This window comes from Paralichthys olivaceus, chromosome 18, assembly GCF_024713975.1.
Source record: "Paralichthys olivaceus isolate ysfri-2021 chromosome 18, ASM2471397v2, whole genome shotgun sequence".
Classification (NCBI taxonomy): Eukaryota; Metazoa; Chordata; class Actinopteri; order Pleuronectiformes; family Paralichthyidae; genus Paralichthys; species Paralichthys olivaceus.
Genome location: NC_091110.1, coordinates 6652498 through 6680444, shown reverse-complemented (window position 1 = coordinate 6680444; position 27947 = coordinate 6652498). Strand labels below are relative to the sequence as shown.

Sequence of the window (27947 nt, the reverse complement as noted above, 5' to 3'; positions counted from 1 at the left end):
GTGCATGTAGAGAGGATGCTTCAGTTAGACTGTTTACGCTCCCGTGCCTCTGTGCTGCTGTTCGTACTCCAGCTGTGCTCGTCCCTCGTCTGGCTTTGCTTCCCTCTATTAGTGACAATGCAAGGGAGGTTGTTCTGCTGAGTGCACACACACACACACACACACACACACACACACACACATACACACACACACTACTCCATTCTGCGTACATTCAGGATATTCAAGCAATTATTCTGTAATTGCTTTTAGCTCCCAAAGGGCTTTTATTCAGAGTAGCTCATTTATGATGTGTGATTTGTGAATTTGCATATAACGCCTGACATAAAAATGCAGAGGAGTTTGGATTATGTGACTGTTGACCATGTCCTAAATGGCCTGTGTGATAAGAGGGCAGCCAGCGAACACAAATCAGATGACTGGGCCAGGTTGTGAGGTCAGCTGCTGATTTTGGCTGTGTGGCATTAACAGTCCCGGTCATATGTTGGAGGCAATTAGAGGTTTAAAGATAGGTGTGTGGCCTGAGGACAGAGAGTTTGGGGGTCTCAGGAGAGCTACAGCTCATTTTATTGCTGACACATTTTCAATATCTGCACAAGAGAAGAGAGGTGAGTCGAAAGGCGACTGTTTCGTGATCTTTTCGTCCGGGCTTCAGGAAGTAACTATTTGTAATCGGTTAAAGTCTAGATGTAAAATAATCTCGCAAGATGGTTCTAAGTTGGTCAGCTGTCTTGTTTACATTTTCTACTTGGCTTATTTAAAAGTATGTCCTCGCGATGATTAGATGTTTCAATGCTCCAGTTAATTCATCCTGCAAAAATCACATGGGTGTAAAACGAGCTCTACATGCTACTTACACACGTGAAATTACTCAGCAGCTACAGATCAACTCTAATTAAGTTATTCCAGTTAAGCTGAGTTATTCCATTTTAATTTATCTCATTTAGATGATAAATAAAACACTGCAGCTCTGAGTCTGTAACTTGTTCCTGCGACATCATGAGGGGAGAGAATTCAGTTAAGCAATTTCCACTTCAACCAAACATTTATTCTGCTCAGAGGTGGCTTCACGGGAGAAAGCCATTGGTTTGGTAAACACATAAATCACAGTTTGATGGCGTTTAATGTGCTGATATGTTTCAGTGTGAGAGCTCAGCTGGTGGTCCTCTTGATGCTGAACCCTCCAGAACAAAACCTTGCTTGACATCTACATATTATGCTACGAGCGTTAGCGTCAGTCTGTGTTTGTATGCACTAACAGTGTGGTTCCTCTCCTCAAGCTGGGGTACCGTATCTGCGTGCATGCATGAGTTTTCTGTGCATATTAATGTTGACATACTGTGTGTTGATATGCATATTTTTTTAGCACGTGTGTGTTTTAGTATGTTCCAACAATCGTGTTGATTAGTAACCTAGACAGGGGATTTCAGAGTGAGAAATAGAGGTGTTAGTCATTCTTACAGACTTGAAGGAAGAGGGAGAGATGGATGGAGTGATTGTAGGATGGAGATAGGACGAGCAGTGTGAGGAAAGAGAAATAAATAAAATGAAATCATAAAACATAAGAGTAACAACAGTCTTCAGTTGTTTACACTCTGATGTTTTGTGTACTAGTTTATTCCGGGTGACTTAATCTCTTATGTAATGTTCAGGTTGCTGCTGTTAATTCCCGCCTCGGAACTGAACAATGTAGTAAAATCTCATTTTTATGAAATGAAACCCTGATATGTCGTGATGTTGAATACATATCACAATCATCTCCTTGATGTGATCTGGGTGGGCAGTGAAAGGCGAGGAGTGGATGCAGAGCCGAGGCTTTGCACGGCGTCCCTCCGCCACTCCTCCCCATCTCCTCACGTCATCCTCTGAGTTCTCTGTCTCTGTGTAATTACTCTGTCAAAGATAATCTCTGTGATGTCCATTGATTTGCTGAGAGCTGATGAAGTGGAGCAGAGGATTTGATCAGGCACTTGTACAGGGGGGGGAGGGAGGAGGGCCATGCGGGGCCGCGCCCAGGGGCAATGCGAGTAGGGGGGGGTCAAAAGGTCTGAAACACTGGTGGTTTAAAAAGGGGGAGGGAAGAACAGCTGCAGTTAAAAACACATAATGGCCGGAACTTAATGATGAGCAAGCAAACGTGGACATCCCCAGGAAAAAAGGTGTTTGCTTCAAATTATTGTGTGTAGAGTTTTCAAATATATTATCTAGCAGTTTTCATACATGTCATTTAGAAATGCTTCTAAAATATGCAGCATTGGGCACAGGTGAGCATGCACCTTTCTGTACTGATGTGACTGCTTCTTGAGTTTATATTAGTTTCACCCAGATTAAATGGTTCAACCTGAGCCAGGCCTTACCACACCAATTATCCCTTCCATACAGAGTGAGTAACAGACAGATGTTAAAATTCTATATATATATATTTTTTTTTTTAATGCATGGGTATCAGATTGGGACTCGCTGTCGGCCCATTCGCAAAGCTCAGGTATCAGAAATCGATAGCAGGAAGGGAAATGGTATCAGAACATCTCTTTTAACATTCAGCCATTTTTTATCCCCCATAAATTGTCATCTTTGCAGCAGTAATAGTCAAGTTTCAGAAGTTGTTTCTTTATGTTGGTGCTGTTGCCACCCCCACTTTCTGTTTCTCTGTCAATTTATTGTAGGAGAGGAGGCGAAATCAAGTTTAAATCCACCAATTACATTTGACTTCTCAGGATTTAAACACTTTAAACACGATTGTTGGACTTTTTCGCAAAAAACAAAGAAGCTTGTTTGAGTTAAAAATGGTAAATTTGAAAAGGATTTAGAGGCAAATTCAAATGTAACCCATGGATGAGAGGAAGAGGGAATGACTCGCTGTACATAACAATGTCTAATTCCAGGGGGCTTGTATTCATTGAGTTTAATGCTTTAAAAATGTGTGATGCGTGTCAGCAAATTGAAGGTTAGACTGTTGACTTTGGTCGAGCTCGCCATTGAGAATAAAAGAGGGCTGCGTCGAAGGCACGCATTAACATTATTCCAGATCTCCATATACCCGGCCTGGGAGAGGATGAAAGGGGAAGCATATGTTTATGATGGGGCAGAGTTCTGTGTTGTCAATAATTGAATCACTCATTCGCTCTCTCGCGCCCTGAAGGCTGGAGCGCCAAGTCAATAGGAACAACAGGAGAGGAGAGCTCTCAAGTATCAGGCGTACAAGTCTCTGTCCTCTCTGCTCTCGTTCTCTTTGTCTCTATGTCTTTATGTGTTTCTTTTACCCAAACAAACACACAAGACATGTGAAGTCCCTATACCCCTTCTCTTTATGTCAGTACTTTTGAAATTAAAACGGAGGGTAAGCTATAGGGGGATGAGTAAATGAATGGAGGAAGGAACCTCTAATGCCTCTTGCATACAACATCTCTTCCTGTACCTACTAATGTAAGAGAAGACACTTATCCTAGCATTAGCTTCAACTTTAGCCCTTTAGCAGCTATTGAAATGGGCGCCTCCTTCACCAGATCTGGATAGTGACCTACAAGATGATTAGGGATCTTGGAACTCATTGAAGGAAGGGAGTCGATATTGTGCACACAAGGTTTGATGGAAATGGATATAATGTCCTAATGCAATAATTTGTAGCGTCAAAATAGCCCCAAGAAATACACGATTTACTTCTGTTTCAGTAACTTTAGCTCACACCGTTTAACTCCAGAAAATGAATGACCCTATTCTTTTTTCTAGATACCCTACATTTTGTGCAGAGTTAACATTACTTTGATACAAAATTCCCTGTGACGTTGCCCCAATGCCCTCATACAACCAGAGATATTAAAGTGATAATCACCTTGATATAAATTTATAATGGTTGACAAACTCCCTTGATTTGCATTATATATAGTATCATATTGCCTAGTCAGGGGAGAGATGACACTCTCAAATGTAGCAGCAGAAATGTCAAATGAAATTTAATCACTCTTAACCCAGATTTAGTATAGTAATATAAACAATTACTCTACTTGGTCTTGTAATCGTCATTGCAGTCGCATTCATCTTCTCTCTAGATGAGTCATTGGAGTGTTGATGTGATATCGAGTTGCTCTTCTCTCCGTCTTAATTTTTTTCCTCCCTCTATCAACATCGAGTGTCTCACCCCTTTCTCCATCCGCCACCCACCTCTCTGCCTAGATGCTTGTGGAAGCTTGCCTGGAATGTATTTCCCTTCGCTTGTCTCCTCGTCTTTACCTCTGCACAACCAGGTGGTGCTCTGCTAAACAGGGTTAGCTATTAGCAGGGGAATAACTTCTCAGAGGCGGGGGCTCCTGCAGACAGGCGGTGAGCAGAAAGAGCTGTGTCTCTCCCACTCTCTCTCATGTCTGTTGCTGCACACTTGGCTCATGACCTGGCACATACCCACCCACACACTTCTTGGTATGATTTGGCATAGGTATGTCTTGCAAAAATCAAGTTGAATACAAATGAATGTTTGTGTGTGTGTGAGATTGTGTGCATGCACTTTTCTGAACACACTAATGCAAACACACGTGACGATGTAAAATGAGTTGGAAATGGAGCCACATGACTCCCTGAGTACAGAAGCCCATTGTTCAAAATGCATTTTCCTATGAATAATGAAGATTTGAGATAATTTTCTGCATTCCTCTCCAACTGCAGTGATTGCAAACAAACTTCCACAGATAGACTCGACTTGCCTCTTCCTGCATTATATTCAGGAGCAGTCGCACTCCAAACAACCCTGTGAAGTATGATATTATCATGACCTAGGCCAGAGGAATGAGGAAGTCCCCTTGAGTGTTTAGTCTCCCAGCTTTGCCTTGGCTTTGTAGTTAACCTTTACCCAGCCATTCTCCAAAACAGCAAGGTATGCAGGCCTGTTTACTTGTGATAAGAGCAAGCTACTCTAATCCATTGCATCGGAGGCGCACAAGTGCATTACACCACCTCCTGTTTCACCTCCCAAATGATATTTAAATTGTTTTGGAGCTGGAGAACCCGTCCCCCCTAATAGAGTGCGAAGACCTTTCCACTGTATGGTCCACAGTGACCTCCTTTGTTGAAGTATGAATGAGAAGATCACTGCAGACGTCTGTGGAGTTCCACTGAAGTATTTTAACAAAATGACGGCTATATTTTCTCCAAACTGTTGAATGATCGAGCTGAAATATTCTATTGCCATTCAAGAACACATTTCAGGAAAAGATATAATGAAACTGGCTCATGCCAAACTGGACCCGTTTCAGAGTATTTTTTTCACAGATGACTGGCATTTCTGGGTCTTTGGCTTTTTTCGGAGCTCAAACATCAGTTTTAATTGAAGCGTCTCATGACAGCATATCTCAGCTGTGACATCAGTCTTCCCTCACTGGGTCTCCAGCTATGCGAAAAACAACCATACGATACATCTGGCAGCGGATCTCCTCCCCAAACCTGGCTGTCCTCATTTCCTCCTCTTCTCCCTGGCTCCCTCTGTCTCTCCACTGTACCTTCCTTCCCTTCTCTTTTTCTTTTTTTTCCCCAGCTTTTTCTTGGAGTCCCAATATCCGGCCAAGGACCCAGGATTTTCCCACAGAGCGTGGTGCTGAAGGCTGAGCTATTGTTTCTTGCTACAGGGAAATGGGTAGGGAGGAGGAGGAGGCAGGCTAACTTCCTGGCTGCCAACTCGGGGTCTACATCAGTGTGAGAAAAGCAGGGGAGACAGATCTGATGATGACTGCGCAACTGTGTATCCTAGGGACTGACTTCAGCCAGAATAAAATATCGAGTTTTGCTCCATTTCCCAGCAAGAAGCACCCAAATAACTTTGTAACAGGCTGTCAACTTCCCTGCTTGACCCCTTTTTTGGTTTAATTATTCTTTTACCTCCATGAAGATCAGATATGGTGTGAGTCTGGACTGTCCTTCAGGGTACCTGGATGCATAATTTAGTTTTGGAAATATATTTTTATCTGAATAAACTGAATTATTATCTTGCAAATGCGACAGTAGAACTATATAGCAGTGATGACAAGAACAACAAAACAGCTCTAGCTGTAAAGTATTTTCTGCCGAATAATGTATCATCCTTACATAGTTTTATTCTTTAAAAATCCACCCTCCTAAGTCTTAGCATTATTTGACCATGTAAAATTTGGTTTAAACATTACTTCATGGTAATGCAGTGTTGCATGGTAATACAATGTTGCACTCAACTATAGGCAGGCTGATCCTAAATAGCAGCGCTGTCTTTTTAAATGGGATGTGGAGAGGGGTGTGTTATACATCCTTTGGGAGTGGTGTGGTTTAACTCTGAGGGCAGAGGCTCCAGCCACGTTCCCAGCGACTCAAAAATAGTCGGGAAAAAAACTGAGACCAGCCACTAGTGAGGAATGTAACGGAAAAGGGAAGCTGCACGTCCCGGGGATCCAGCTCGGCGAGGTTCTGCTGGACCATGTTTCACATATTCAGTAGATCGTAGGTGTCGTTTTGTTTTAATGCTTTATTCATAGCTGTCCTCGCTGCCATAGATGGTTACAGCTGCAGCTGCACACTGTGGTTTCACAAAAACCTCTGTCCCTGCATCCACCCACGGTCCAGGACTTTGTGTTGTGATTTTATCTGGCTATTTTTTGCGATAAGAAAGTACCGTCTACATGAGGTTTGAACCTAAAGGAAGGTCTGGAGAGTTAAATAAAAGGAGTGTTAAAGCAGTGAAGCTAAATGGTTGGAGAGGAAGGTGCTTGGAGAAAAACTAGGATATGTTTAGACTTGAACATGAAAACTATTCAGTGCCAGAGGCAAATCTTGGCTTTAGAGTGTAAATAAGCTATCTGTATTGACAGTAAGCGCTACAGTTTAGAACTAATTATGTGCTAGAGCTGCCTCACCTGTCTAAATCTAGTATTAATAAAAAATGCAACAAAGTGGGAAAAGTAGCATTTGCAGAGATCATAGGCTAGATTGTTTTAACCATGGAAGTTTAGTGCCGTGATGCGTGGGAAGAATGTCTCTACCCTTTATGTTTTGTTTTTTTTCTCTTTGTGAACTTGAGTGTTTGCCTGTTTCTTTGTCCAATGCCACAGGGATGTTTGAATATTCAGGTCAAGAAGTGAAAAAACACACTTCCTCATCTCCTCGACTCCTTTGCACATGCTGTTATCAGTGCCCTGAGCGCTTCACAGTTATGGAAGGGAATAAGCTTATTTTTACATTTTGCTTGCATCTAATTTATACTTTCTTCAATACATGCTTAACAAATAGAGTGAATGTCTTGTACAGATACGGTACATGAACACAGAAGCGTCATGTATGCTTATACACACAGGAACTAGCACATTAGCACAGAGGCATGCACCATTTCTATGACCTTCTCTTGCCTTGGGTATTCCCAGCCACATTGTCAAGTCTGAGTCATACACACTGATATGTGTCTTGCCTCTTCTGACATATTATTAATTTGTTTCCCCTTTTATATTATTTGGTAAAATCCTTCAAATATCCCTATAAAGAAAGACCTTCACAGGCACTTGCAGGACTGTAATAAATATGACCAATCCTTTCATTCAGACCAAATGATTGGCTGCCACTAACCAACCGTCCTGCTCCTGCTATCACTACACATGACCAGAGTCTTCACAAGGCGGAGATATATACACCACTGTGGTAGAAACGATAGCCAGAAGTTAGTGAGCAAATCTTGGTAAAGCCAGTTGTCAGTAATGTGTTAATGTGTTTTTGCTAGCGTAGCTTTGACGATAGGATAATGGGAGGGGGTGGGATGTATCGCTTGTAGCCTGCTCTTGCTATCTTATCCAGAATTACCAACCCTATCTTTAAATGCTAAATAAATAATGGCTAATGAGGATTATGAAATGGGTAATCTCGAACCCAACATAAATATGTGTTTTTGACTCAATTCCATGTAAGAGTAAGACCATATATAACTTTTCACAGTGCATTCTCAAGTAAAAATAGTAAGGGACACATTTTCAAACCCCTGACACCTCATCACCCTTCATGGTTTAACAGAAAGGATTTCTGGATCGAAGCCAGAAGATATCAGTTAATTGGGCAGACACTTGGCCCGATTAGTCCGTTTGTTTCACTGTCCCTGGTGATAACTGTATTATCCTTGCCTTCGACTTCCATCCATTCCCTCTCTCTCTTCTCTCTGCTGTGGTATTTTCGTGCAGAATTCATAGGCCATAGGTTCCCTGAATTACAAAGTAAGAAGTAAAAGTGTGTTTTTCTTTGTTGCTGGTGCCGTTTTCCTCGGTTTAAAATAATGAATCAGCCCTGACCTGTTGAGGTTGTTCGTTGGCAGTTTCAAAGTGGACTGAGTTTGGCTCGTGTTTTTTTAAAGCACCTATAATTATCACAATCACACAAGAATCAGGCATCTGATTCATTGAGGGCTGATTAGTTCCCTCACAGCTTAGATTGTCGTGCTGTGTATACTTGCAGCAGCGAGTTACAAGTTGACGATATAAATGCATTCACTCGCAATTATTCATATATTCAAATGTTGCTCTCTCACATTTTGTGGCAAGAAAATAATGCACATTATGTTGTAATGAAGACAAATCAATGGAGTGAAAGTAAAGTAAATTACATTGATTTTGGTTCATTTGAATCTGCCCACTGATGGAATAATCCATTTCTGACCCATGACTTCACTGTGGCTCACATTCACGTAATAAATAGTTTCAGTTAAAGAAAATCATTCGTAATGCTATTTTAAAGTGGAAACTATACAATGAACACATTTATTGTTGACCCACTGGTGTAACTGAGAAACCCCTTAATATTGGGTTTTAGTAATGAACTTATGTGGGACACAGAGAAAGAGAAACAATCAAAATATAATGTCTAATAAACCATTTGTCATGATGCTGGTACTTCTATATTTACCAGATTAGTAAATACTGCATATGATATTGCAGTGCAATATATTTCTCATATGTCACACATTAGGCATTATTGTTCATGAATTCAAGTTATTTTCACAGCCATAAATGGGATAATACGTGAATAAAGTTGAAATATTTCGAGTTTCTCTCTAAGGAGTACAGGCTATTTTTTTCTTTATTATTGACCCTTTTCTGATAAAATTACGACGTAATTCTTGTAATATTCAGACTTCAGTCTCAAAAATCGTATTTATTTTTTCTCATTGTGGCCCTAATACTCTACTTGATTTCTGACAGCATCTTCACATGTATTTGAGTGTTTTTGTTTCCTGCTCGGGGGACACAACATGTGTGTGAGTGGTCATAGTATTTTAGTGTCATGAGTCATGAGACAGTGCTCCACCAGGCTTACTCTTGTAAAGTCAAATTCTATCATGATTGTTTTTTTTCTCACATGTCACATTATAAGTGCATAGTTTTTAAACCAATCACACTGCATAGGCTCCCAGAAGGCCATCAGTCATTAGTATGACATCCACCCTCTGACCTTAGCTGCTATTTAGGGAGTCACTCATTAGAGTGACCATTGACCTCAACATAATTTCCCTGTCATTGCGATGTGTTGGTTTTCCTCTTTGGATTACAGCACTCCCGATGTAATTACTGTGAATAAAGCGATGGTCAAACACCCACACACCTGTACACTCACACATAGGGTGGTGTCATAAAAACCCATTGTACTGTAGAAGCTTCATTATTTGCTCTAGTGACCGTTGACTCATGGCTCTTAAAACTGTCCAGGGAAGAGGAATGAGAAGTAAAAAGGATGTACTACATGTGTCACATCCTGCAGAGCCGGCTGCAGAATAATCCTCCATGCAAATATTTAAAAAACTTAAACAGGTCTCGCATATCATTGCAGGTAATTGAAGTGCTGTGTTCTGCAGCTGCTAAAGTGTGATTGTCTGCGTCCAGCGGTTCGCAACCAGCTGTTCTGTTCTCCGACTCTCAGCACATGACCTCAGAGCTCACAACTCGGCTGGGCCCTGCTCCAGAGCTTTTCAATGCCGCGTATTGGTCCCCCGCAGTGAGTGTCCTAGCAGATGTTACACTGAATTACCTCGCAGCCTAGCAGGGAGGCTGCACTCTCACTGTAATCAAGCTGTGCACAAGTGTGTGTGTGTGTGTGTGTGTGTTACCAGACAACTTGGCTTGGTGGATGAGTTAGCTCTTCCAACAGTTGTTCTCCAACCACCTGATCTCAGTCACCAGCCAGATTTTCCCACAATGAAGCATGTCTGCCAATGCTCTGAGTCATGCATCCCAGCAGACTCATAATAAAGGGGGCTTGGTAAGGCTGATTATTTAGGAGATACTAAATCTGAAAACGAACTCCCTCCTTCCCTGTGTCTGGCATGTGTGTATTTGTCAGAGAAGCCTGTGCGCATGTTTGCATTTGTCTCATTCTTGTCCCTAAAAGCTTCCTTCCTCTCTGTAAATGAAAGTCCATCTTTGTGTGGAGCTATTCCTTCCATACTTAGCTGTGTGTTCCCCTCTATATAGCTCTAACCGCCCCTTATTATTCTTCACAAAAGTGGTCACACTATAGCTTCATGTTTTACTTGGTGCAGTGATGCCTGAGGCAGTGTCTCTTTCTCTTTCCCCCTCTTCACAGTATAATCTCTCTTTTGTCTCATGTGCATTAGTCCGCCAGCAGTGTAGGAGCCTAAAGAGCCGATGCCTTCAACTAGCACAGGTGCTGCAAAACACTAATGCACTGGACGATACATACATTTTCCCTATTTTTTCCTTTAGCCATCTTTGTTGGTGCTTTAATGGACATACGGCACAGCCAATCAAGGTCTTTGCACACCACGTCTGTATTTTCTGTCTGGAACTGAATCTAATAAAACTGTTAAATGAACACGACCTCATGTTGTGTCAATCCCGTTAACACACTGATTACAAAACCTCCGTCAGTCAGTAAACGGTTTGGATTTCCTGGGTTTTTCACTGGCGTCAAAGGTCGTTCCCGAGAGTTGTTTGACTGCACAGCCTGATAACGTATAGGCATATAGTGTGTGTGCGTGTCTTTATCTGTGTATGTGTGTGTGTGTCTTTACCTTAGACATACTGCCAAACACTGTTTTGGATCAACTTGCTCGATCGGAACAATTCTGCAGCTCCTTGATCACAAGATCAAATTCTCTTTGTTCCTGACAGCATCTCAGGATTGGAAGGACCCGATGATTTTTTTTAAATTTTTCAAGAATTGAGAGGACCACAAAATCATCCTCACTGTTCGACTCCTGTTTATCTCCTACTGCAAGTTTTCTGAACAAATAGAATAATACAACCAATCAGAGTCAGTGTGAAAGATTTGGCTGACAGATTAAAAAACGCACATGAAAAATGCAGACCTGGTTTGCAAAACGCTTCACTGAGGTCAGAGATTGGAGGGTTGTCCGAGGCTTTTTGATTGAGAGTGTCTGTCTAGATTTGATGTGTGTACATTTTCCTCTGAGAGGTTATTGGTAAAAGGAATGGTAGTTGAGGCCGTCACATTAGCTACATCGCCTCCAACTCACCCCAACCTCAAACTCTGTGTTTGTCTCCAGAGATTGTCCTTCCTCTGTACTGTTTCTGCCTTTGACAGTGAGTGAGGTTTGCTCTTGACGGGGTCTCCTACCCGTCCTGATTGGATTTTGGGCTTGGAGGACTGTAGCCACATGTCAGTGGTTCCACTCACACATCCACCGTTCTGCACCAGTAGCATCTGACAGGATCCTCCTCGTCTCTTCCCCCTCACCTCCTCTTGACTACTCTTTTCCTTCTCATCTCTTGCTGTGGGGCCAGATGTTTGTTTTGTTGTCTATATTCTCCAGCTACCCATCATCCAGCTGTTCCGGCACTCCTGTGCAGATGACATTTGACAGCTGGCAGGTTGATGCACTAAAACATATATTTTCATGGGCTCAACAAAACTCCAAATGCCACTGCATCGCTGGAAAACATGCGAGTGAAGGTTATAAATCTGACACTGCAGTAAGACTTCCCCTCTGAGCTGATGGTGCCTCATTATTCACTGTGAGAATTAGGAAGGACTAACCACATCTGCTTGGTTCAAATGAGCGATCAGCCAGTGACAGAGTACATCGCAGTGTGACAGACACTCGGTTGTTTCATCATAGCCTGTGGTCCTTTCCACTGAGTCAGCGCCAACGCAGTGGGAATAATGGACACTTTATGGCATGAGGCTTGATGCATGAATAATGGCTGATTTGTCCAGTTGCCTGTCTCTGCAGTGCGTGTGTTTCGTAATCAACCTTGAACAGTTACGGTGTGATTGTGTGCACAGCAGGAGTTCCACTGTTAACTGTTTTGTTTTTCCGCTCTCATGTTTGAGTTGGGGCCCAGGTGCGAGTGGAGTGGTCGGTGTGTTGCTGGCTGGATGGAGCATGTTGGTTTGAGCACCATGTTACATGGCGTGCCAGCTGCTAGGAACACATTTGTTGAAAACTTTGCTGCCAAGGTCAAATATGCATTGATGGGAACTAAATCTGTTTTTGTGATTTTGATATTAAGCTAAATGTTTATTCTTAGTTTATTTCATGTTTTGTTGCACAATGGCCAGCTTTGATACAAGAAACAAATTGCCTTGCCATTATTGTCATCAACATTGTCTATGCTGTCTGTGTTTTCTTTATTAGACTTTGGCTTGTTAATTATAGATGACATGTTGAAATGCATTAACATAGGGTGTTGGCCCACCACAGAGCCAAGCAGTTCCTGAAAAATTAATCAATGACCTGACAAATAAGACAATTCCTTAAAAATTACTCCAACCATAACCAAGGAAAAGTTTTGCATTCAGTCCACATCCATGCGTGGGGGGCTGCAACCAATCCCAGCTGACATTTGGTGAGAGGCAGGGTAAACCCAGGACAGGTCGCCAGGGCTGACACATAGAGACAAACAGCCATTCACAATGAGAGGAAGCTTGAGTACCCAGAGAAAACCTACGCAGACATGAGGAGTACATGTAAATGCTGAAAGGCCCCAAACCAAGATCCAGACCAAGAACACTCTTGCTGGGGACGTGACAGTGCTAAATAGACTTTTAACCAATTTTGACTATTATAACTGGGCTCCCTCTTTTATCCAGGTAACCAAAAATGCAATTGCTCGACTTGCAGGAAATGAACAAGTTATTTTAGATCAAACCTGCAGATGAAAACTAGCCTGCATGGCTAAATCTGGCACATGCTGAACTCAAGTACGCTTGTTAATTAATGTGTATTTTTCCATTGACCCTAAAAAAAAACATAAAATAACACCTTGATATTTTTTGGGGAAAAACTAATGTTTGCTCTGTAATCAGGATGCGCTGGTCATATATATAGATATCTCTATAAACTGGAGCTACTGATTTAAACCATTTTCATATTCAAACCATTTACTGTGTCCTCATCCCCTGAAGGGAAGCATCTGCATTCATTATGTTTTATTGCTTATTTATGTAGATTTTTATATAACATTTCATTTATGTAGCTGACACTTAATGTCTAAAACAATGTACAATAAGTCCACATAAAGTAACAGGAACAGAAATCATCCAAAAATGTGTACGTCTCTTCCTGGCATGGTTTGTTTGGTCGAGCGCATTATTAACAAGTAATTGCTGTGCCAGTCTGCGAGTGGAGCACGTATTGATTGTTGTAGATGCTGCTCTAACAGCAAAGCAAAGTGCTGTGTAAACACTGTGTATCCATGGTGAAAAACTGTTAGCAAGGAGACTTAACATCAGGTCGCTAGCATTAAGTGAGGACCTCTCCTGAGAGAAGTACTTCTTGTTTTGAGGTTATGTCTGAAGCTTAACTTTTGTCACTGGGGTAGGTTTGTGTGTTGGATAATTACCGCACAGTAGCGTGAGTGCAGGAGCAACACAAAGAGGGTATTATGTGAAGATTAACACCGCTTCACATGTGCTGTAACGTGTTGTTGTTGTTGCAAATGTGATTGTGTTTGAACAATGCATACTTCTGATGCAACCCAGGTGGTTGTAGACTTTCAGAGGGCTGTTATTTGGAGCTGCACCACATTCATTCAGCCTGTTTTCAACTATCGATGCAAAAATAGTCCCTTGTGGTTATAGCCAGCCAGCCATCAAGTCAGTGTGTCAGAAGTCTAAGTGCTCTGACGCCTATACAGGCCCAAGGTTTCAGACTATATCAGATCCCAGACAGGCTATCAGATGAACTCTTTACAGGATGCAGAGACAAAGCACACTGGGTGCAGTCCAGACACACTCAGAATCCATTACTCTGCTCTGTGGCGCTGGCTCTTAACCGAGTTTCTATTGAACCTTAGCCGGGCACAGTGCATGTAGTTCTCGGACTGCGCTGATAGGATTCTGCCTTATGCAGTGGAATAGATAATTATGCAGAATTGTATTGGCCAGTACTCACTGCGTTCTCAAAACTTCTTATTACTATCTGTTCCAGATATCTGTGAAGATTCTCAATCATCCGGGTCATTGTTTCTTCAGAAGTTGTTCAAGAGTACCAAGGCATATTGCTTGTGTTTCTTAAAGACGTTTCATCTCATACCTAAAAGGCTTCTTAATTTCAAACTGACTCATCTGAAGTTTTAGGTCTTTAAGCTCTGTGGGTCTTTAAACCTGATGTGTTACGTCTGTTACAAACGTCTGGACCGAAGTTGGAAAAAAGGTTTTTACTTATTCTGCACCTGTGACTTGGAATATGTATAACCCTAACCCTAACCCTAAGGACTTGAAGTTCAGCAAATAAATCTAATTGAATGCCTTTAAAGCCAGAATGAAAGAACTGGAGGAAGATTATATAAATTATAACTTATAACTTACCTGGTTGTGTAGCTGAAGAATCTTAAAATGTGGTGCTCTTGGCTGTTTTTGGTTCTTTTTTCTTGTGTTTTTAACCTGTGCTATATGTCTGCATTTGTGCTGCTGCCTGTCTTGGCCAGGTCTGTTGCTACCCTTAATGTTAACCAATGAGAGGATGTAACTTTGGACTATTTTGAAGTTAGAGGAGGACTTACAGTCATAGGTTGTTATAGATATGTTTTAATCCAGTTGTTTGTGTTTGCTGTGTTTTTTATTGAAATATCACAAATTAAAATAAGGAATAAAAGACAGGGACAGATCTTATAGTTGTAATGGCTTCATCTACAATAATCAAAGCATCAATGCTATGCTGGCTATTGCATAGAGGGGCTTTGATCATGTTGCCCCATTCTCTATCAACCCCTGATAAACAAAATACCATAGATTGGACATGGATGAGTAGGGATAAATAAATAAATTTAAAAACAGAAAAGTCGTCAATGAAGTTACTGGTGCTTTAATGATGTAACCCTCTCACACCCTCTTGAAGGTATTTGTATAGATACACATGATGGACACACGAAGCAGGTCACTTTTTATCTTGTGCTTAAAACTTGTGCCACATTTGAATGGAAATTAAACCGTTTTCATGTTGAAAAATAAATATTTGTGTCTCTGTGGATGAAGACACTTTCATACAAACATTTAATGCAAACATTTTGTTGTATTGTATTCAAGTATTATAAATAAGATATGAACAGTGCTCTCTCAACAAAACTGCTCTTTATAGTTTGACCTTTTCATTTAAATTACTTCTGCTCTTTACATAGCTGCAAGGAGCCAGTGGAAGTTTCCAAACTGCCAGACACTTGTGTATCTCCTGCATAATATGTGAAACATTTAAATAGCCAGAATGAGCCCAGGGGACAGGGAGTGATGGATTAATCGGTAACCAAGAGAGGAGAAGGGAGATAAACACAGTTCAACAGATGAACAGGGAGAAAGAGTGAAATGGAAAGTTGTGTACCAAAAAATCCACTTAACTTAAACAAACCCCTCTTCACCTCAGGTAAACACAGTATTGGAGGGCTGTCAAGGACAGAGAACATTTGAATAGTCGATTGAATAGACGATGCTGGGGGAGGGGAGATGAGGATGACAGTCATTGCTTGTAATGCTGCTTCTATGCGGAGGGTGACACGAACAGAGACAGAAGTTATGAGCAGATTTCACTTGAAAGACATGTCGTTCATTGTCATTATTCCAAAGTGCTGCTAAATAGGCTGTAAATTACACGTTACAGTAGAATTTAATACAGTGCCATGCAGATGAAAGTTAGCATTATTATTCATCAGTTCCTACCCCCAACACTTCTACTGACACTAATGTTCTTATGATATGCTGAGAGAAAAGAACATTTTACAGATATATCACAACATGCAGAATATTATTCCAGAGAGTTTTGCTTTTGACTGCATGAAAAAAATACAGCTGTGGTTAAATGTGGCTAAATATCAGAAATATGCCAGTTGTAAGACTATTTGAGAATTATGGCACAAGTTGGTTCTCTTCAGTTCATCGTTTGTAAGAAACGTAAACATCACAATCATGCAGGTTTCGAGACTAGAAACATAAAGTTTCTATATCTTCCTGATTTCACTCCCCCTCTTTTATTTGACTCACTCTCTGTTCTGCCCGGTACCCAGTCGGCCAATCACAAAGCAGAGCTAGGTGCAAACATTTCTTCCTCTGCAGCTGTGGGAAAGGCTAGGAGCCCCCGAAACTGGATGCTTATATATGCAAAGCTGTCCTGGAGGTGTTTGCACACGTTGTTGTGTTTCAGAGAGATGAATTGTGTGCGTGTACGTATCGATGTGTGTGTGTGTGTGTGTGAGCGAGTGTGTGAGTTGGCGAGGGTGGTCAGATTATTATCTACTTCACATTGGACAGTGGATTTGACAACAAAGCTGGCCGACTGTACAACCGGGCTGCATGCGGCTGTTAATCTGTCATTACGGCTGCATGTTTTTCCTGGAATGCTCTTCTTTGAGTCCACAGCAGAGACAGTACACACACACTTACACACAGGCTCACACACATGCATGAGATTAGTGTGTAAGCTGTCCACAGAGGGGACTATTGAAAGAATGTTCTCTCTCATTACACCAGCAATTGACCCTGTATCGTCCACATTCCTGCAAGTATCTTAGTGTCAGGGGCTAATACGTATGTAGCTGTTTACATCCCCCACCAGCGTATTGAGCCTCTCCCATCCTCTTATCGCTGTGAGACTGACTAGAACACGGGTATGGTCGACGGCGGGCTAAAGGCGGCAGTTCCTTTTTGTTCACTTCACAGCATGTTTGACGATGACATCGTTTAAAAACTTAAAGGTGGGGTTTGCATTTCTGGGGAGCGACTGTTGATGTTTAAAAACAAGTACACCCTTCCCTTCTCTGCTAGTACGGAAGCCCTGCTCCCTCATTTATGCACCACCAAAAACATTAGAATTAATGTTAGCCAAGATACACTCTCTGTTTTTGCACAAACTACATGCTCAAGGACCATAATCAGGCACAACAATGTCTGTCTGCATTTCAAGAAGCATGCCTTGTCTTTACCATTTCCGCTGTAGTACTGGTGTAATGTGACTGGCTGCTGGAGCGCCACATGGTCAACACAAACAGGAGCTGTTGCTGATCTCAAACTGTTGGAATTATCCACCACAGGGACAACACAGGGACCTTTTGGTTCATTGGATATTTCCAGAATTTGACAAAGTGTACTGGATAAAAATTGCTTACCCACCTTTAAGCTAAATGTTAATTGTTGCGTGTTAGGGAAGCTAAACTTTGGCCTAATATTAGGCTGGATGATGTGGATCACTGGCATGTGTGTATGCACACTGCATGAAGACACATTTGCTCTTTTGTGGTGACAGTCATTCTCTCTAACTCTTCTAAAAACACAGAAAGTAGGGCGACATCAAACACAGCAAACAGCAGAAAGCTCTTTACTTTGTCTCCTTCTATTCTCCGCCTGAAGAATGGCCAAGAGAAGGGGCTTGAGGGCTGTCATTGTGAGGATACCGAATGCTTTCTAAAGTGCACTCCAGGCCCTCGTCATAAATGTCCACTCTGAAAATGCTATCTGTGTGGTGTGTGTTTGTTAAATGAAGCTCAGATGAGTGTGAGGTTTATCACCGTGAAACATTATCACATCATGAAAATTGTGCAACCATTCATGGTAATCAAGATACAAATCGTTGCCTATTTCCACCAGTTTGCAGAAAGACTTGACTCAAACCTTCAGTGCCTTTTCATTCACCCCTTGCATGAGAAGTCATAAACTATCCATTAGCAAAAGTGGTGCTGGATAGTTCAGTTCGACCTTGATTTTTTAGTCATGTTCCGAAAATGTTCCCACACAATTGACATGAATATGAATATGCACAGAGGGTGCCTGCAGACTCAGGGTTGTTATCTGTCTTGAATCAGCACAACTTTTACTGCAGGTGTTATGACTCAATCAGGATCTGACCAGAAGAGTCACATGACACATGCAGTTAGGTTTTAATGTGTCATATTTACAAAATGTATAGCTCCACCTAAATTAAAATAGACCTTTGACGTATGACGCCAACCATTTTTCATTCCACTGTTTGTATTGGTCACTTAAAGGATCAAGGTTATTCGTTGCTGTTTGCTTTGTAACATTAATACAACTTTAATACATAACCTTATATTGTAGCATGATTTGGTGTTTCAGGTAGATTTTCATCTGCAATGGTGATGAAGTCAGCAGCTCCCATAATCCCTAGCTGCTTCACAATGACAAACTAGGTCTTCTAATATTGTATTGATTTGATTGAGAGACCCCTAGTGGTCAAAGTTGCATATTGTACATTTAATTATGAAATGAATAGAGTTTTGTTACAATAGTGAATTAATGAGAGCTGAACAGGCTGCAGTGGTGGCAGTGGGTTGGGTTCGGAATATCACAGCTCCATCGTCTTTTATCAAGATGTAAGATTGTGAATTGGGCGGTGGTAGAGTGGGTCATTCGCTAATCAGAGAATCGGTGGTCTGATTCCTAGTTCATCCAGTCTGTTTGATGAAGTGTACATGGGCAAGACACTCAAACTCAGATTCTTCCTGATGGCTGTGCTAGCAGTGTATGAATGAGATAGATTGATAGAGCAAGATATAGAAATACTGTGTGAGTGTGTGTAAAGGGGTGAATGTCAATTGTTCTGTAAAGCACACTGAGTTACATTAATGCAGGTAATTCACCAATTGAATGTTTGTATGAAGGTTTCAGTTTCTGAATTGTTTCCACTCTAATGAACACATGTTGATTTACAGTAGTCTGCGAGCTCATTCTGCTGAGAACTCGCTGACTTTGAGGCAAGTGGAGCATCCTCTCGTCGTCACCCTCACACTTCACAGCTCTCTTCTTTCACGCTCACCACGAACGCTCGATAATACGTGCGGCGCATATGCTCCCCCTCTCTCACTTCCTTTCCTCAGACTCTGCAGGGTGACTCAGTTTTCTCTCTCCCTCCTCTCCTCCACTCTTAGATCTCATCTGATGCCGAGGCTGAAGGAGTCTCGCTCCCATGAGTCATTGCTCAGCCCCAGTAGTGCTGTAGAAGCTCTGGACCTAAGTATGGAGGACGAGGTTATCATCAAGCCTGTTCACAGCAGCATCCTCGGGCAGGACTACTGCTTTGAGGTGAGGGGACGCACATGCACATACACACAAACACAGTCACAACATTCCCACTACTGGCTCCACTTTAATAAAAGCATCCCCAAACACAGCTATACATTTGATGTTGTTGTGGAATTTCAAAGTAGGATGAGTTATTGCAGGCATCCATGAGTTAGAAGACTTCTTGACTTGGATGAACATAAAATTGTCTTGGTTCCTTGAGGACAAAAGCAACTGCATTTGACAATTTCCGGTTCTTTAAGCATTGAACCATTGAAGCTGATTAATGCATTTTAGTAAGAATCTTTCAATCACTGATCATTATCATAAGCAATGAATCAAATACATGTTTGTAACGTGAAAAGAAGAAACTGAAGTATCACCTACCTCCTTTAGTGTCTTTAAGCACATTGTTTTGTTTTTACTTTGGGATGTACAGTCTGAATTTATTTTCCTATCATTAACTGACGCTCTTTAAATGGTCATTAAGCATTATTTATTTATTAAGCATTTATTATTATATTACATATTGAAGAAGTATCCACTAAAACATAAAAAAAAATTACAAAAAAAATATATATAAATCTACAGAAAATATTAAAATAAAATTGTCTTGTTAATTCAGAAAAAACAGCAGATTATTGCTTTATGAAGATGATCTTGTTAATTCTCAAATGAATGCACTATGCTTCTGCACTAATGCATATTGCATTATGTGTCATGTTTGAGGGGAGGGAGGAAGCAGTTGCACTAAAAACTACAGAGAGAGACTGAAAGATTTCTAATGAATTTAAGACAGAATTTAAGTGAGTAATGAGGCTACACGGTCACCACAACAACTTCAGAGTATTATAAACAGTTTGAGTGCTGTGGTTACTTGTTATGCTGCTACTTTTTTAAAGTTCTGCTTATGCAGAGAAGAAGCTGAAGATAAAGAACATAGCACATCGCTTTAGGATTCTGGGTCATAGAAGTTGTGCTGCTGTGTTCTGTTCTCAATTCCAATTCAATGGGCTCACTCACACATCTTCTGGGACATTTTATTAGCGGAGCTGGCAGGAAAAGTTCCGGAAAATGTCGGGAGCACCTGACATTTGCGTTCACACGTCCTGCCCCTCCAGAAAATTTCAGGAAAATGTCGGCAGATCAGCAAATGTCTGAATGCAGCTGTAGAGAGAAATGACTGAACCCCGTTGTATCCCATAATCTCTACTAATCTGTATAATCCTGCTCATTACATCATTTTCTCTTTTCATGACGTTTTGTGCACTGTGCATTTTTTAATCACTCAGGCATCACCCAGTCTGCCAAGCAGCCATCTCTCTCTCTGTCTATTCAGTCATTCCTGAACTCTGCCAAGTCATCATCAGTCTCCTCATAACTCATATTTGTATGCGTGTGTATTTTCGATAAGCTTCTTTGCAGCCACAGAATTGCTGTTTATGAAATTTCGTAAAAAACATTTACTTTTCCCCTCCTCTCCCTCTTTGTTATGCATTAAGGGTTTAATCATGAAAGCTTTAATTTTCTTTCTCTGTCTGTGTCGCGACGGCAGGTCACCACCTCCACGGGGAGCAAATGCTTTTCCTGTCGTTCATCAGCCGAGAGAGACAAATGGATGGAGAATCTGCGGCGAGCGGTGCAACCCAACAAGGTGAGAATGCAAATAGGAGCGATGAGACCATGTGAAGTAATCGACGCTAATCACCTCATGTGCGAGTGTCCCAATTTCAAACCGCACCCTGCGAAACAGACAAAGGCAGCTCGAGCTATATGTTGTTGACATCGTGTCGTAAGTCATGCTACAACAGAGTCGGACGTTTGCATCCAGCTGTGCTCTCGCTGCACCTTGCTAGCAGAGGAGGCAGAGGTCGCAGCGAGGAACACAAAGTGTTTTCTTGTGCACATCAACACCGTCTGAAATCTTGACAAACACAGCTGTGGCAGAGGGAGAATGGCAAACATTTCAAGCCAAGAAAAAAAATCCCAGTCTCGCAATGTCTTTGCTCCCTCATCTGTCATTATTTAGCAAATTACTCACTATTGGAATTTTGGGATGAAAAAGATCTGTAATAGCCTTTGAATGTCTTTTGGCAAGGAAGCTTTGCTGCTTTCTGTCTTTGCTTTGCGTCTTTAATCGTTTTATAATTTTTGAGAGATTAGATGCAGCTCAGTGTTTTCTGGCAAAAACATAGGCTAGAAAAAAATGGAACTCTTTGGAGATCGATAAGGAAGTTGTCTGTAAAGAGATTAAGCAGGTTTTTTTACACTCAGTTTACCACTTCACCTGCTTCTACTGCAGTTGCCACTGCCAACTATACTACTTCTCAGAAATTCGGCCCAAGATGAAGGGAAAATATGAAAGTGAAGGAAAAGCAAAATGAAGGCATGAAGATCAATTTAAGCAGCTGAATGTTCTCGTAATTTATTTTTTCAATTACTTTTTACTGAAAACTTATTTTTTGTTAATGTCTGGCAAAGGTATGTCTCCAGTGACAGAGTACATATGGGCCAGCCATAGACAGTATATAAAGATGGACGACACGTCCACTTCCTCCCACTATCCAGACATTAAGCCAGAATACGTTGGATACAAACACTACCATCTTGCGCGTTCGGAGCTGGAGTCTGAGCAGCAACAATCGGGGGATCCAGTCACCAGGTGGCGATCAAGACACTTATGCTTCACTTTTGGGGGAACATTCATGTCGTCCATCTTTATACACAATCTATAGGGAAAACACTGACAGGGCATTATGCAGGAGGCAGACAGATCTGTCAACCTGTTAAATTGTTTGGGGCTTTGGTCAGTATTTGTTATCTTGACATCACCCTGAAGTCTCTTTTCTGTTGCTGGGGTTTGGGAGAAGAAAGCAGTGCAAATAAGTAGTTGTAGAAGAAACAAGAATGATGCTCAGTAGAGTGAATACCTCCATCACAGCCCAACAGTACCTTTATGAAACCACATTTAAATCCATTAGATATGGATTTTCATTTGGATCTGCACCAAAATGTAAACACTCATAAATATCAGTCCCCTTAACGTACTTGATTATTTCAATCAAGATCCATGTATTGTGGAATCATGAAACTGAATATGTAAAAACAAAACCATGCAACCAAAACTAGAATCCAGGTCTCGATCCTTATGGAGAATAGTTCTGTGTAGTTCTAACACTGCAGAGTCTGAGGAACATCAATCGACTGAGAACTCTATGTTTATGACACAATGTTGGTTTCCCGTTGAGTTGCTTCAAATGACGGAGCCGTCCTCTCCGATTAGGACGTGCTGACTGACTCAGCACACGAATCATACTAGTTGAGGTATCTGGCGTCGTTTGGGGACACAAATAAGGAATGGAAGTGATTGCTTATCGCTGTCAGAGTCTGCAGGAGGGGTCGCTCTCTTGATTAGTGGAGAACGGACCTGAAACCAAACCAAGAGTCACCTCGCCTTGAGATTTGGTTCAAGAATGTGAGATAGCTGGAGATGGATTAGTGGAGGGACTTGACATTTGCGGGTGAAAGCTGTGGGAATGCAGAGTGAGGGGAAGTGGAAGGATCTGGCATTACTCAAGAAAAAGAGGATGGTGGAGGGGGAAATAAATGTTTGTTGTAGCCGCAGATGGAAAAAGGCATGACTTGTTTATTTTAAGGGCTATAAAAAAAAATGCCACTGTCTTTTCTTGGTGGGGTCAGTAACATAGTCCTGTTTTTTTCCACAGACTTGAACTGTGAAAAACGTTTCTATTTTAAGTTAAGGCGATTTTGAGACATGATCCTCTTGATCCACACATGTAATGTTTGACAGATTGAATTCTATACTTTCTAATGGTTAATGTCAATAGAAACACTGGGGATAAATTGAATTTAAATTCACAGAAGATGTTTTTTGTTATATACAAAGCATCCACATAAGGTTGAGATTTCATAGCAGAACTTCTAGCACTTCAAACATCCAGAGGCCTCCGTCTTATGAGAGCCTTCTGGTATTTCTTTCTAATAATGTCATTATTAGCTCATCTCCTCCTTCCTCTCCTCATTTTCAGAGCTAGTCTTCAAGGCAATCTGAATAATGGGCCAAAAAATGTGCCCCACTCACGGTAAAAAGCAATTGAAGACATAAGAATGGGTTAGTGCTCTGAAATAATGTAGGTGGGAGATTTCTAAGCTTTTAAAAGACTGAAAATACTAAAAGACAAGGGTGTAGAAAGTTGATTCAATGAAATGTTTGAAGTACTTTTCTTGAATGTACTTAAATAGAGAAACTTTAAAATCCAGTTAAGGCAGGTTTTGATTGAATGTAATTAGCTTATTTCTGCAGTTATTTGATTCACTCAGCTTTGATTTATTTTTTGGTTCATTTATTAAGTGTATATATTAAGTTTATAACACCAGTGTCAATATGCCAGAGTTAGCTAAGAGGCACATTTTCATCTGTGGTGAGGTGTAAAGTTGGCGGCATAAAATCTGATAACAAATAACAAGTTTCATGTTTAAAACAGTTGCCATGATATGATGGTCACCTCCTCTCCAGCAGTTTGTCTACTAAGTAAAAGCAAGTTTTTGTTTCGTTGAGTCGAATTATACAGCTTTTATTTTGAAAAGTTGTTTATATATGAAAGTTTTTTGTCTTTGTGATTTCTCTGGTGTTGGAAAAAAAGCCCTCACTAAATCACATCCTGTCATCATCTCTGTCTCCAGGACAACAGTCGCCGGGTGGAGAACCTGCTGAGGCTGTGGCTCATCGAAGCCAAGGATCTGCCGGCGAAAAAGAAATACTTCTGCGAGCTGTGTCTGGATGACTCACTCTACGCTCGCACCACCTGCAAGCTCAAGACTGACAATGTGTTTTGGGGGGAGCACTTTGAGTTTAATAACCTACCCGCTATCAAGAGCATCACGGCCCACCTCTACAAGGACACGGACAAGAAGAAAAAGAAAGATAAAAACAATTACATCGGACTCGTCAACATCCCCGTCGCAGCGGTTACTGGGCGACAATTTGTGGAGAAGTGGTATCCAGTAAGCACGCCCAACCCCCCTAAGGGCAAGACTTCTGGGCCCATGATTCGCATCAAGGCGCGCTATCAGAGTATGAACATCCTTCCCATGGAGATGTACAAGGAGTTTGCAGAGTACACCACCAACAACTACATGCTGCTGTGCTCGGTGCTCGAGCCCGGGATTAGCGTCAAGAACAAGGAGGAGATGGCGTGTGCACTGGTCCACATTCTGCAGAGCACGGGCAAGGCCAAGGTTAGTGCGGATAACACGGTTTTATTTCCAGCCCCCCACACACACATTTATTCTCTCCACTGAGAAATAATGGATCCCAAAACCAGAAAATCCGACCATTATCTTGCCATGTGTTACAGACGAGACATAATAGAAGCACACAGAGGTTAACTATTCCTCTGCTTCTTGCTCATCCACTGAACTATTGACCCCCGCAGCCATAATATGCCTCAGACACAGACCAGACAGGAAGGTGATTTCCTCCTGCTGCACCAGCCTGTATTACATTTTTAACTCGAGCTAATCCTTTACATGTATCCCCTGCAGTGCTTCCCAGCATACCGATTCTGAAGGGAAGCACAATATAACCACCACAGTCTCGAGCACTACAGGCACGAGGAGATTAGTCTACCACAGTAGGAGCTAAGTCTCCCATGACAGCAGGCTGTTTGGGCTCAGATAATGTACCATGCATCCAAAATAGCTGGTTTTCACTTCACTTTTGGTACCACAGCGTTTGTCTTTTCAGTGCAGTACAACAGTCCAGGGCATTTTATCCCTGTGTAAACATTAGTATATGAGACATGACAGGAAAAAAAGCATCTTATTGGAGGCTGATGAGGTGTGAATAATATATTTAGAGCTGAGCGATTGTTCATTTAGTTTAATCGACCAAACAAACAGTTAAATGTCAATTTGAAGAGATGCATGCTCTTTCGATGTTTTCCACTTTTTTTTGTTAAACTGTGCAGCTCTGGCTTAGGAGGTTGAGCGGTCGTCCACTAACCAGGTCAGCAGTTCGATTCACAGCTTTCCCCATTACCTGCGCTGCAGTGTTCTTGGGCAAGTTACTGAAAGTAATAAAAAATACTTTAGCTACAGGTGTGGTCTGTTGGTCAGAAATAATAATGTTACCTGGTGTTTTGGGGATCGATTGAGAAAATGATCTACTAATAGAAATGATCATGAGCCGCAGCTTTAAATAAAGTTAAATCCTGATGGATTCGATTTCAAAGGCTTTCATATGAACACGTTTATTTTTGTCAGGAAATGGGTGTTTGTTCTTGTTGTGTCTGAAGTCGTAGTGTTTGAGCTTTTAGTGAATTTTGCTTCAGGCTGTTTTCATCGCTGCATCATCAACTTCTTTGTTATCTCCACTGTGTCATCTCAGTTTAGTTTTCTCTACAGTATCTCATCAGCTTCAGCTTGAAACTTTCTGTGGCTTTATCACAGCTCAGCGGAGCGACGAATGATTGGTGCTTAGAGATGTGACGTCTACCACAGCCACTACGTACTAACAGTCTGCTGGTTCAGAGTGACGGGGGTTAGAGGGCCCCGACTGTTCCCTCGAATGATAGTCACATCCTTAATTACTTTCATTAATCCCCACCTTCTGAGCAAAGCACTAAAATTTTTACTTCATCTCTCCAATATTTCTTTCCAGTGGTTTTTTTTGCTGGCAGGAGGATGTGCTGCTTGTAAAATATTACAGGCTCCAGAGATGATGCCTCAATATGGCTAATCACGAGAGAGAGAGAGACTCCAATGATGTCCTCAGTACAACTGTGTTCAAGAAGAAGAAAAAATCAGCATGAAAAATTCCTTTTAATAAAACTTTTTTCTTTCTTCTGGGGCTGTAAATACAGAGAAGCTGCAGCCGCCTTCAGAGGAAGAGGGGAGCTGCTGCTTTTGGACTGATGTAAATAGCGAGAATTAATGAAAGCCACTGTCTGAATGAGGAGTGCGAGCAGTTATTGAAGCTTCCTCCTCTGAGAAGACTTTTATCATTCAGGGCACTGTGACGTGCTCTGACATATTTAGTACACACACACTAGAGTACACCCTCCTCCGTCAGCCTTCATGGATAAAGCCGTCACGTCATGCCAAACACAACATGCAGCCCCACCAGCAAACCACTTACCCTAAAATATTCCCGAGGCCTAATTAGGATATCCTTTACATAAACATTATCTTGGCCAATTTGGTGTCGTTTGCTCATTTCCAATCTAATGATAGAAATTCTTCTTTCATGCGTTGCCAAACTTGGGTGTGGTTTTTCTGAACAATGTCACGCACAGGACTTGAAGGAAGGACTCGGATGCAGAGTTAGGAGAGAGCTGGTTCAGCTCAGGTGTTTATTAGTCAAACGAATACAATAACTGGAGAACAGAGGCAACTCGATAAAGAGGGAATGATTACAAAACGTACAAATAAAAATCCTACCTTCCGTGAGGGGATAAGGGAGAAAAAAGAACAACACTTAAAAGGAAAGGGAAAACACTGAATCTACACTGAAAGGGAAAAAGCAAAAGCAAAATCTCCTCCTGAGAGGGAATAAACTACCAATATTAACTTAAACAAAAACTCCTACAATGAGGGATCAGCTATTACTAGTAACAAGAAAGTAAATCACCTCCTAGAGGGAAAAAACTAGGAATCTATACTAAAATAAAACTCCTACAACGGGTAAACAACACTTCTAATATATAGCAACAAAAATCACCTCTGAAGAGGGACAAGATCTAAAGATAAACTAAGACTACACTAATCAAAGGAGCTATGAAAACTATGAGGCAAAACAAAACACTCTTAACAAGGCAACCGACTGTGACTACGGTTCTTATGAGACGAAAAGGCTGGTGATGCTTAACAAGGGACAAGACACACTGGCACAGGACAAAGGGGAGACGCAGACTATAAGCACACATGGTAATGGGAAACAGGTGAGCTTAATCAGGATTGGGGAAGACAATCAGACCGAGGCACATGAGGAAAGGCAAGTGACCTGAAACGAGAGGAGAGTTACTTTTCAAAATAAAACAGGAAATCACGATACAAACATGGAGACAAGACAACAACTTAACTTGATTTTACTGTGGTGTGACAAACATGGCTGAGTTATATTTGGGAATCAAGCTAGTTGCTTTTGCAAAGATAAAATCAAATAACCATGCTTTCATCGTAGTCTTCTCTCACAGAGCAGATGAGGAAGTCTAGTTTTCCTCCAGATCAATTGATTGACATTATGGTTATTATGGAATTATCTCTCATTAACACTACAAATAACTTACCTACCCTAACTTAGCAAGTTCTAACTTCTACTCAAGTATAAAAGTCAATGTGGTATTTTATTCTCTTTTTATTTGTACTGTTAAGTAAAATGTTGGATTGCTTCCTCCTCCACCTCTGTAAAAGAGCACAGTTTCTCATGGTGAACAGGTGTTGGAAGATTCTTTTTTGAG

General features: G+C 41.3%; 1 protein-coding gene across 12 annotated transcripts in view; it reads left to right on the top strand.

The window, feature by feature from the left end:
• dab2ipb (DAB2 interacting protein b) overlaps positions 1-27947 on the top strand; it is a 161928-nt gene that overhangs the window by 104005 nt on the left and 29976 nt on the right. For 11 of the 12 annotated variants that reach the window (XM_069513402.1, XM_020082204.2, XM_069513398.1 and 8 more), the window contains 3 exons: positions 19335-19488; positions 21023-21121; positions 24172-24726. In XM_069513402.1, coding sequence (XP_069369503.1) covers positions 19345-19488; positions 21023-21121; positions 24172-24726 — 798 coding nt within the window. In that variant the 5' untranslated portion in view covers positions 19335-19344. Of the gene's footprint in view, positions 1-6305; positions 6457-19334; positions 19489-21022; positions 21122-24171; positions 24727-27947 lie in introns of those variants that run through there. The other variant, XM_020082203.2, reaches the window with a different exon arrangement.